Source organism: Cetorhinus maximus, chromosome 21, assembly GCF_964194155.1.
Source record: "Cetorhinus maximus chromosome 21, sCetMax3.hap1.1, whole genome shotgun sequence".
NCBI classification, from domain to species: Eukaryota; Metazoa; Chordata; class Chondrichthyes; order Lamniformes; family Cetorhinidae; genus Cetorhinus; species Cetorhinus maximus.
In genome coordinates, this window is record NC_135899.1 from 17193550 (window position 1) to 17205577 (window position 12028).

A 12028-nucleotide genomic window follows, 5' to 3' on the forward strand; every position below is an offset into this window, starting at 1 on the left:
GCATCATTTGATCCCCAGCCCTGCAGTTTACAGCACTTCATGTCAATATCCAGACAGCTTTTAAATGAGCTGAGGGTTTCTGCCTCTACTACTCTTACAGGCAGTGAGTTCCAGATCCCATAACCGTCTGGGTGTAAAGGTTTTTCATCATCTTCCCTCTCATCTTTCTATGCACTTTAAATCTGTGCCCCCTGGTCACTGACCTCTCTGCTAAGTAAATAGGCCCTTCCCCACCCACTCTATCAGGCCCCTCACAATTCGGTATATCTCAAATCTCCCCTCAGTCTCCTATGTCCCAGGGAGAACAACCCCAGCCTTTCCAATCTTTCCTCATAGCTGCAATTTTCTAGTCCTAGTAACATCCTTGTAAATCTCCTCTGTACCCTCTCTAATTCAATTACTTTTCTGTCATGAGGTAACCAGAACCGCACACATTTCAGGAGGACATAAACAGGGCGGCTGGTGAAATGAGCAGACTCAGAGCATGTTAGATTCAACACGGAAGTGTAAAGTGATGCATTTTGGCAGGAAGGTTGTGGAGAGTCAAATAAACTGGAACTCAACATCAGTCCCGCTCACAGACACAGTGACTCTCACACACCATAACAGACACGCCCACACACTCACAACATGAACTGGAACTGGATTACAATGGGCGGTCCAGGTGAAAATTAAACTTGGCAACACGGAAATAATCACAAAGCAAGTGTGAAGATCAAGAAAACTCATTCTCTGGAGGTTACAGGTATTCTCGGGAATCTGCAGATAATGTGGAAGCCGATTATTTTGAGGGGAGACCGCAAAACTGCCACGAAACAGACAGAAATGTGCTTAACTCAGTTTTTATTTATTCAGTAAATTCTATATTTATTCCACAGTTATCAGTTATTTTGTCACTGTGTGAAGTTTCATTGAACTGACCCGCAATATATTCCCTCACCTTTAAAAATATCAACTCGTCCTTTTGCTCCATCTGTTTCTGCAACTTTGAGAGTTTCTCCTCAATAGAATTTAAATTCTCCTCAATCTCTCGAAGGTTTTTCTCCATTCTTTCTAGAATCCTCTCCTCTTCTTCCCTGAGATCTCTGAGTAGTCGCTGCTCTTTCTCAGTGAGAATCTGATGCATTTTAGTGAACTCGGATGTGATGTGGGTCTGCAGACTGCTCGGCTGCTCCTATCAAATGAAATGTGAAACATAATTAATGTCCCGCGATAAAGAAAACAAAACTGACCGAGATCCCAGAAAACCAGAACAGGGAGACCTTACCCTGACTTCGGAAATCCTCCGCTTCTGTTTCTGTTCCGTTTCTAGAACCGCCGATTTCTTCTGTGTGAGAGAATCTAAGGAAGATTTCAGCTTATCCTGGGATTGGGAGAGAAAATCACAGAATTGAAGTGTTAGACCATGAAAATGTGATAAAACTATCAACTTAGAAAATATTTCCCCTTTTACCTTGAAGATTTCAACAGCTTCTTTAATCGGCAGGAAGCGGTGCTCTCTGTGTTCCCGCGAATCTCTACAAATCACACAGATCAATTTCTGGTCAGTTTCACAAAACAGCTTCAGTTCTTCCTGATGTTCCTCACAGTGAAGTTTGTTTTCCTTCTCTTTCGGATCCAGCTTTAATTTTCGAACTTTCTCGGCCAGATTCGCTAAGGCCCGATTTGCCCTGTGGTTTCTTTCCGGAAACTCCTCTCTACATTCCGGGCAGGAGTTTTTCTCCTTCTTTTCCCAACACTGGGTGATACAGGAGCGGCAGAAGTTGTGTCCACACTCCAGTGAAACCGGATTAGTGAAGAAATCAAGGCAAATGGAACAAGTTGTCTCCTCGGTCAAACTCTGGACCTGTTCTCTGAAAGCCATGTTCACACTCAGCGCTTCCTGATTCAAACCGCTTTCAGTTTCGATGTTGCTGCCGCACACCCTCAGTTCAGCTTTTTCCCTATAAAGTTCACTGCGATCCTCAGGGAATTATTATTCCATCGTGGTCTATGTCCTCGCGACTTTCACACAGGACAGTAAAAATAACACGCCCATTCTAAAGGCGGAAAAGCAAAGTTAAAGCACGGAGGGGAATAATTGAAACCTGTCGAGGGCGGGATGGGCTCCAGGGAATGTTGACAGTGGAGAGAAAGAGAGAGAGAGGGAGGGAAAGAGGAGGGGGAGATCGGTGGGATCGAGATTCTATTGCACTTTTCTCCAGTCTGAACTCGCTGCCGATTACAATCCCTCTGGTGAAACAAGGTGTGAGATCCAGATCCTTAAAATGCGTTCCTGATTGCAGTCGCTCACACTAAGGCAAAAAGTACCATAATTTCAAGAAAGTATTTGGAGAGATAGATACAGAGAATTTAGAGGGTTCACAGTCCTCTGTGCTTCATCGATCCTTCCCAGGGACACCTCAACTGATGCAGGAAAGCTTTGGGGTGACATATTTCCCCCAATAATAGGGAGAATTTCTCCATCTGGCGATTGGTCACAATGTGGAACTCGCTGCCACATGATGTGGCTGAGGTCGAGAGCATTAATGCATTGAAAAGGAGGCTTGACATATGTTTTTATGCAGAATGTATTTGGAGTTTCTTTGTAAATGCTTGAGAAAATAAGATTTAGTTTCGGAAACAGAAAGAAAAAATCCAGAGATATTCAAACACCGCCTCGGGGATTTTGAGCTCTGTGCATTCATGTCTCAGGCAGTGCTTCCCTCCCAGTCCTTGATAAAGAGGAAGGACATCACAGGGTGTGGGGGCAGGGCTGTGGGACAGACCAATGGAAAATGGGAGGGGATCAAACGGCATCCTATTGGGGTTAAACTTGAAGAGCTTCCCCCGACACTCGTGCTACGGCAGCAAGGAAAACCACAGTCTATTGAAGTTTTGAGATACATCAGGATTATAAACAGACAATTCAGTAAAGTTGGAAAAATATAGGGCAGAATTTAGCCCTCGATGGGCGAGCGGGACCCGCCCCCAACTCGCCGACGGAAAAATTCTGGCCAAAGAGTTAAGGCGGCAGGGGGGGGAAGTGGAGAGATCAACGTCGATTGGAAAAAAAATGTCTTGTTTTATTGCAGAGATATTGTCTGATATTCTCGTGCGAAATGTTTCATACATTTGACAGTATTGAACATTGTATTTTAATGTCACTGTCTGGGTGTTAAACAGCTCCTGTGTGGGGCACAGAAAGGACAATCTGGCCTGGGGGACATGAACAAACCTTTCACAGCCCAGCGGAAATTACTGACATTCATTTCAACGGAGGGAAAACCTGGGAAGTTCCTGTCATTGGAGACATTCCTCCCCACCGGTCGGAATTCGACTCGATTTTGGAAAATACTGTCACCCATCATCAACATGAGGAGAGTTCTGTCATCATCATTAAAATTTGACCGAGGCCATTCGGAGTGAAATCTCGAAGCAACTTTTCGCCTCCAAGTGTCGGAGAAATGTGGAATTGTCTCTCCTTTAAGGGGGAATACTAGGAATAATGTAATTTTCCAGGGTATCAAAACATACGGAGCTGAGGCGGATAAATGGAGTTGAGGGACATGTCAGTCATATCTAATCGAAAGGTGGAAGGGATTCAGGCGGCTGAACGTTCCAATCCTTTTCCTGTCCCCCGCCGACAGTCTGAGACCTTCCAACGAGATATTCAACCAAGGCCTCAAGTGGGAATTTCAGATCCCACAGTAAAGTGGAGCAGGGGAATTCTCCCGGTGTCCTGGACAACATCCCTCCCTCAACCAACACCACCAAGGACAGATTACCCCGTAATTCATCTAATTTCCTTTCTGCAGGGTCGTGCTGGGTGTAATATGACTCATTCATTTCCCTGAAAAACGGCGGTTACTGCACTTGCGAGAAATGAATTTCGGGTGCAGTCAGTTTCTGGGATGGGTTCAGACTCTATGTGAACGTCTCTTTTATTCATACAAAGTGCATCACTGCCACCTGCTGACAGAATATCAGTTCCGAAGAAGAGCCTAAGAAGCATAGAAACATTGAAACTAGGAGCAGGAGTAGGCCATTCGATCCTTCGAGCCTGCTCCGCCATTCATTATGATCATGGCTGATCATCCAACTCAATAGCCTCCTCCCGCTTTCTCCCAATATCCTTGGATCCCTTTCGGGTATTGAGCTATATCTTACTCCTTCTAGAAAACATACAATGTTTTGGCCTCAACTGTTTTCTGTGGTAGCGAATTCCACAGGCTCACCACTCCCTGAGTGAAGAAATTCATCCTCATCTCAGTCTTAAATGGTCTACCCGGTATCCTCAGACTGTGACCCATGGTCCGGGACTCCCCCACCATCGGGAACATCCTTCCTGCATCTAGTCTGTCTTGTCCTCCATTATTTTTAAATGTATTTCCATCCATTATTTTACTTCTACCTTTTAGCCTATTTCGATCCCTTACCCCCACCCCACCCCTACTCGGGTTTTCTGTCACTTGATCGCCCTGCTTTCTACCCTTAATTTAACCATTCGCACATTTCTTAGCTAATATCACGACCGTCAACACCCCTTTGTTCTTTTGTCTATGACATCTTTTGGTTATCTCCACCTATCACTGGCCCTCTATCCAGCTCTACCTGTCCCAACCCTCCCACCCCCAAACCAGCTTATATTTCACCTTTTTTCTATTTTTCCTTAGTTCTGATGAAGAGCCATGCGGACTTGAAGCGTTAACTGTGTTCCTCTCCACAGATGCTATCAGACCTGCTGAGTTTTTGCAGGTATTTTTGTTTTTGTTTAGGAATAAAAAAATTCTTGCATTTCACCCATGCGCTCTTTGAATGTTTGCCATTACCTATCCACCATCATCCCTTTAAGTAAGTTTTCCCAATCCATCAGAGCCAACTCGCGTCTCATACCATCGTAGTTTCCTTTATTGAGGTTCAGGACCCTAGTCTCAGACTCAAGTACATCACTCTCCACCTTGATGAGGAATTCTATCATATTATGGTCACGCATCCCCAAGGGGCATTGCACAACTACATTGCCAATAATTCCTTTCTCATTACAGAATACCCTGCCTAGGATGGCCTGTTCTCTAGTTGGTTCCTCAACGTATTGATCTAGAAAACTATCCCATATACAGGCCAGTAATTCCTCCTCTACGGAATTGTTACTAATTTGGTTTGCCCAATCTAAATGCAGATTAAAGTCATCCATAATTACAGACGTTCCTTTATTGCATGCCTCTCTAATTTCCTGTTTAATGCTATTCCCAACATCACCGCTACAATTTGGGGATCTATATAAAAACCCTACCAACGTTCTTTGCCCTTTAGTGTTTCTCAGCTCTACCCATACAGGTTCCACATCGTTGCAGCTAATATCTTCCCTCACTATTGTGTTAATTTCCTCTTTAACCAGCAATGCAACTCCACCATCTTTTTCTTTTTGTCTGTCTTTCCTAAACACTGAATACCCCTGGATGTTCAGCTCCCGTCCCTGTCCACCCTGCAGCCATTTCTCCGAAATCACGACTATATCATACCTGTTTACATCTATTAATTAATTGATCCACTTTATTGCGAATGCTTCTTGTGTGAAGGCACAAAACCTTAAGGCTTATCTTTTTAACATTACTTGTCCCGTCCCCATTATTTTTCACTGAGGTCCTGCTTGATTCTTGCCATTGATTTCTCTGCCTATCTCTTTTCTTATTCCCCTTTCTGTCTTTTGTTCTTGTCCATAATCCCCCCTCCTCTGACTCCTTGCATAGGATCCCATCCCCTTGATATTTTAGTTTAAACACTACCCAACCACTCTTGCTAATATTCCCCACAGAACATCAGTCCCGAGCCTGCCCAGGTGCTACCTGTTCAGTTTGTACAGGTTCCACGTGCCCCAGAACCAGACCCAATGTCCCAAGAATGTGAAACACTCCTCCTCACACCATCACCTCAGCCACGTATTCATTCAAAATATCCTGCTATTTCTACTCTGACTAGCACGTGGCACTGGTACTTATCCTAAGATCACAACCTTTGAGGTCCGACTTTTCAACTTACTTCCGAACTCTCCTATATTCTACTTTTAGGACCTCAACATTTTATTTTTACCTATGTCGTTTGTACCAATATGTATCATGACCACTGGCTGTTCACCCTTCCCCTTCAGAATGTCCTGTAGCCATTCTGAGACATCCTTCACCCTAGGACCAGGGAGGCAACAAACCGTCCTGGAGTCTCGTTTGTCCACCTGTCCATTCCCCTTACTATTGAATCGCCTAAAATTATTGCACTCCCACACTTTTTCCTCCTCCCCTGTTCAGCAGAGCCAAGTGTGGTGCAACGAAATTGGCTATTGCTGTTTTCCCGTGAGAGGCCATTCCGCCAACAGTATCCAAAGTTGTATATATGTTTTGCAGAGGAATAGCCACAGTACATTCCTGCACTGCCTGCCTAATCCTCTTGCTCCGCCTGGTGGTCAACCAGTCCCTTCCTGCCTGTGGACTCTTAGACTGCGGTGTGACCACCTCTCTATATATGCTATCCACAATACTCTCCACCATGCGGATGCTCCAAAGTGTCCCCAGCCGCCGCTTGAGCTCCGAAACCCGGGCTTCCAGGAAGTGCAGCTGGAGACACTTCCCGCACACATGCTGGTCCCGGGCAAAGGAAATGTTCCCAGCTTCTCACGTGGAGCAGGAGGAGCAACCACGGCTTTGAGCTCTCCTGCCATGACTTACCACTTTAAATTAAATTGTACCTTATACTTAATACCAGATATATCAATTACTCTCGGTTACTTATTCTCTGCTCTCGTTGTTACAGAATATAGCCCTTACAAACGATGAACCACAAAATAAGACCTTGAAAACTATAAGTGTTAAAAGTAGTAAATACTTACCTGAATGTACACACAGTCCTCAAAGTATCACCTCATTCCCTTGCTCACCGCTCTCCCTCAGTCACTAAACTCCAACTTAAGCACTCTACTGCAGCCCAAAGCAGCACCAAAGTGCAATTTCGAAATGTTAACACTCCTTCTCTCTCCACAAATGCTGCCAGACCTGCTGAGTTTTTCCAGGAAATTTCTGTTTTTATTTTCTGACAGAATTTCAGTGCTGAATGAAAGAATTGAGCATTCAAAGCGGCCCAAGAATTGCTGAGTATGGTTTTTGAAGGTTCATATGTTCGAAAGGCTGAGTGGTCTCCTTCTGTGTTGTATGAGGCTGCAACTTTCAAGCATTCTTAGACTTGGATCCGATCAAATTCAGATTCACAAAGTCGATTCAATCAATCCCATTGTTTCTTGATTTGTTCCCAGGGGTGTTAGTGGGAAAGATTAGCTGGAGAATGTCACATTAATATCCACAATTATCCGGGAAATATTTACGAATTAAGATTTTGCATTAATGTGATATATGCTGCAGTATTTAGCTGGTTTTGAAATCGGCTATATAAACCAACATGATTGTCATCCTGGCATTGCTGCGCTAACAGAGGGATTTAAAAACAGTAATGGTGGGAACAAGTGATTGGAGATATCCGGAACTGAACAGCATCGGAGTCAGTCTTGATATCAAGACTCTGGTTTGTGCATATCAACCCCAATCTACTGAACTCCTGGTTTGTCAGTTCATCTGGTGAATATCACAATGGGATCCATTCTGCGGGATGAAATGTTGGACATTAAACTCTCTCGACGGAACTTGTTAGACTCCACAGAGGACCATAGGGTCCGCTTAACCCAGTAAAATCGTCCATGAACCTCGTATTTTCCATCTAAAGTGTGTTCTTATGTAATTATTACTCCTCTTTTACTGACTCCACTGTTGACTGTTGTCTTTGTTTCTGAAATGACACCTACACGTCTCCCTTTCAAACAGCCGCAGGGAATGTAGTGTTAGTTGATCCTGACAGGAATTAGGAATGTTGCCATCCTGCCCTTTACAGCCTTTCAGCCTCAGCATTGAATTAAGGAACTTCAGATTCTAACCACCGTTCACATTCTGCTGTAACCATTAACACCTGCTCTGGAACCAGCTTATGAGCCAAAGAACACAGGAACAGGAGGAGGCCATTCGGCTTGTCGAGCCTGCTCTGCCATTCAATTAGATCATGGCTGATCATCTATTTCAATGCCACTCCCCCGCAATAACTCCATATTCTTTGATGACATTGGTCTCAAGAAATCTGTCGATCTCTGTCTTGCACATGCTTGATGATTGAGTTTCCACAGCCCTCTGGGGTAGAGAATTCCAAAGGTTTACCACCCTCTGAATGAAGAAATTCCTCCTCATCTCAACCTTAAATGGTCTACCTCTTATCTTGAGATTATCTCCCCTGGATCTAGACTCACCAGTCAGGGGGAGCATTTTATCTACATCCACCCTATCACACCTTGTAAGAATTTTGTAAGTTTCAATGAGGTCACCCCTTATTCTTTGAATCTCTAGAGAATACAGACCGTCTCCTCAATCTCTCCTCATAAAACAATCCCTCCAGGATTAATCTTGTGAAGCTCCGCTGCACTACTTCTGTAGCGAGTATATTCCTCTTTAGATGAGAGGACCAAAACTGTGCACATTACTACAGGTGAAGTCTCAGCAAGGCTCTGCATGACTGCAGCAAGACATCCTTACTCCTGTATTCCTCGCGATGAAGGCCAGCATGCATTTACCTTCCCAATTTCTTGCTGCATCTGCATGCTAGATTTTTGTCAAGAGTGTGAAGGTACTATGCTGCAGTTCTGCCGAAGGGCCATGGAGGCTCGAAACGTTGACTGATTTCTTCTCCGCCGATGCTGCCAGACTTGCTGAGTTTTTCCAGGTAATTCTGTTTTTGTTTTGTGTGAAGGAACACTCCACTTGCCTGGTAAAGCGCAGCTCAAACCACACTCACGAAACTCGGCATCATCCAGAACAACGCAGCCCGCCTTATCGACTGCCCAACCACTATCTTAAACATTCACCCCCCTTCACCACCAGTGTTCGGTGGCAGCAGTAATTGCCATATGCACTTTGCACCTTGCTACGAGCCATTTAAGTGCTTGTTGTGTATTTATGGTGTCATTTTTTTATTTGCAGGATTACTGAAGATTATCATTGAGTATCGTTATCAGAGGGCATTTTGTGGGATTTTACTGTGACGGGTGAATGTGCGCTGGTGAGTAATTCACTGTGGACCGCATTAGTTTCTGGGATGGCTTGAGACTCTGAATGTACGCAAGTTTTTCATTGATACAAAGTGCACCGCTGCCACCTGCTGACTGAAGCTCGGTGCTGCAGGAAAGAAAAAGGACCCGAGAAGTGGGGGCTGTCTTTGAAAGTTCACAGGCACCACGGATCATAGAAACATAGAAAATGGGAGCAGGAGTAGGCCATTCGGCCCTTCGAGCCTTCTCCGCCATTCATTATGATCATGGCTGATCATCCAACTATAAAGAACAGGAGTGCATTGTAATTTTGCTTTCTTCTTTTGTAGAAAGTCTGATAATGTGACTTTGCAAAGGAAGGCTACAAGTGGAGTAAAGTAAGCAAAAGCTTCAATAAAATAAAATATCCAAATTACAAGGTTAAAATACAGAAGTTAGGTCTCAGAAGGTGTAGCAGCTTTATTACTTCTAGCTTCTAGACTGTTGCTGGTATGTAATTGCAGTACAGCAGGGTTAATCCAGCCACAGTATTTTAAATTATAACAGCTCCAATTAATACAAATTGAAACTCTCTCCCAGCCAAATCGCACATATTTTTTCAGTATTATACATCAAAGTATCAGTAGAAAACGGTACAAAAATTCCCTGGACAAGAAAGATGCTTTATAGGCATTTAGATTTATTTAAGGATGGGGACCTTGATCAGAAGGCCTCAAGCTTACAAGTTTACACAGTTGGCAAATGGAAGTGCTCGAAATTTTAATGGCAACATAGCAATAGCATAAAATTATATTAGTATCAATTTATTGGTTTGTGTGTGCGTGGAAATTATGTGCCATATCGATCGATTGGGCTCCTTCTGTGCTGGATCATGCAATGATTATCATGTATTCTGCTACTCAAATCTAATCGATACCACCTTCTCAAATTGAATTCATCCAATCCCCTTGTTTGGTTGTATGTTCCGTGACCATCATTGGGAAAGTTTAACTGGGCAGCCCCACACTAAAATCCACAATTATGTGGGATAGATATAATCAGCATGATTTTCCATTAATGTCTAACCTTTGATATATACTGTAGTATTTAACTGGCTTTAACTTCAGCCTCAAGAACATGGTTGACATCAAGACGGTGTAGTTCTAACAGAACGATTTAAGTTCAGTAATGGTGGGACCAAGTGATTGAAGAACTCAGGAAATAGACACAATCACTGTCAGTATGGTGTCAAACCTCTTGTTTAGATGTCAGTTTCTTTAATTCAATCATGCGATGTGCGGTTCTCTGGCTAGGCCAGCATTTATTGCCCACCCCTAATTACCCTTGAGAAGATGGTGGTGATGAACTCCCAATCTTCTACACTTCTGGTTTGTCTGGTACTCAAGTGAATATCGCAATGGGGTTCACTCTACGGAGCAAATTATGTGACGGTCAACTCTCTGTACAGACATCCTTAGACTCTACAGACAAGCACAGAGACACGTGTGCCAATAAAAGTCATTATGAGCCTCGTGTTTTCCACCTAAAGCTTTTCCTTATATTTTTTAATCCCCGAATCAGGTCACTGTTAACTCCTGCCTTTCGCTCTATTCCAAAGGGATTAGAGTACAAGAGTAAAGCAGTCTTACAGTAATTATACAGGGGCTTGGCGAGTCGTCAACTGGTACTGTGTACAGTCTTGGTCTCCTTAACTATCGTAGGATATGCTTATTATAGAGGGAGTGGAAAGAAGTTTCATGAAACTAATTGATGGGGAATTTCTATGCGGAGAGTTTGTGTAAATCTAGCATGTAATCCGTAGAGATGAGGAGAATGAAAGGTTGTCTCATTGCAGCATTTAAAATTGTTAAGAGCTTTGTCATGGTAGATGCTGGAAGGATGTTTCATCTGATTTAAGAGTTTAGAACTGGGAACCATGGTGATTCAGCTGAAAAAATCTGGAAAATTCAATCTGGACGCGACAAGGAAATTAAACATGAGGATCATCGGGAAGAAGTGAAGCTGTTTTGTGAAACTGACAAGACATGTCCTGCTGGGAGAGACCAACAGAATCACGAGTCGCACCATCTCCTGCTGATCAATGAAGCTGCTGAGATCTTCAAGGTACAATCAACAAGAGATTCACTCACATGTTTTCAGAAACACTTTCATTCTGTGGTTGTCTTTCTCAATCCGAGGATCGATTGAAGTCTTCAATAGAATCTCACACAAAAAAATACATCGGCCGTTCTGTAAACGGCACCAAAACAGAAAGAGAAGATTTCCGAAGTTAAGCTGAGGTCTTCTTGTAATAAAAACAGAAAGTGCTGGAAAAACCCAGCAGCTCTTGCAGCAGTGAAAGTGAGTAGGAGGTATTTAAAGTGTGTGTAGTGTGGGAGTGGGGTTGGTTGGGGAGGTGGTGAATGCAGTGTGTCGGGGTTGTGGAAAGGTGAGGAGCAGCCAGCAGCAGGCAGGATAATTCATGCATCTCCTGGGCACAAATTGTCAATAAAGAGAACAAAAAGAAATAACTTTACATTTCTACAGCGCCTTTTGCGACCACATGACATCCCAGAGCACTTTACAGCCAGTGAGTTGTTTACAAAGTCTGTTAACTGTTGCAATATAGGAAACACAACAGGCAATCTATAATCTACAGATGTGATAATGACCAGATAATCTGTTTCTGTGATGTTGTTTGAGAGATAAATATTGATTGAACAGGACACTCAGCGTCATTCACTTCAACCTAGACTGTCACCCACTTTCACTGATCTGGTTTCAGTTATTTACAGTTCTTAGTTCACCAATTAAATACACATCTATCTCTGTTCTGATATTTTAAACCAATATCCCTATTGGAAAAAAGCGGCATAATTCGGATCAATCTTTTGATATTTTTATTTTATTCTCACTCCACTGTTCTCTTTGCAAAGC

The 12028-nt window shown here is 43.3% G+C and overlaps 1 protein-coding gene across 1 annotated transcript in view; it reads right to left on the reverse strand.

Annotated features, from left to right (window-relative positions):
* Window positions 1-827: 827 nt before the first annotated feature.
* LOC144695446 (E3 ubiquitin-protein ligase TRIM39-like) overlaps window positions 828-12028 on the reverse strand; it is a 74984-nt gene continuing 63783 nt past the window's right edge. Inside the window, exons 8-10 of the mRNA XM_078566332.1 lie at window positions 1454-1943; window positions 1268-1363; window positions 828-1174 (exon numbers count right to left, since the gene is read on the reverse strand). Coding sequence (XP_078422458.1) covers window positions 848-1174; window positions 1268-1363; window positions 1454-1943 — 913 coding nt within the window. The 3' untranslated portion in view covers window positions 828-847. The remainder of the gene's footprint in view (window positions 1175-1267; window positions 1364-1453; window positions 1944-12028) is intronic.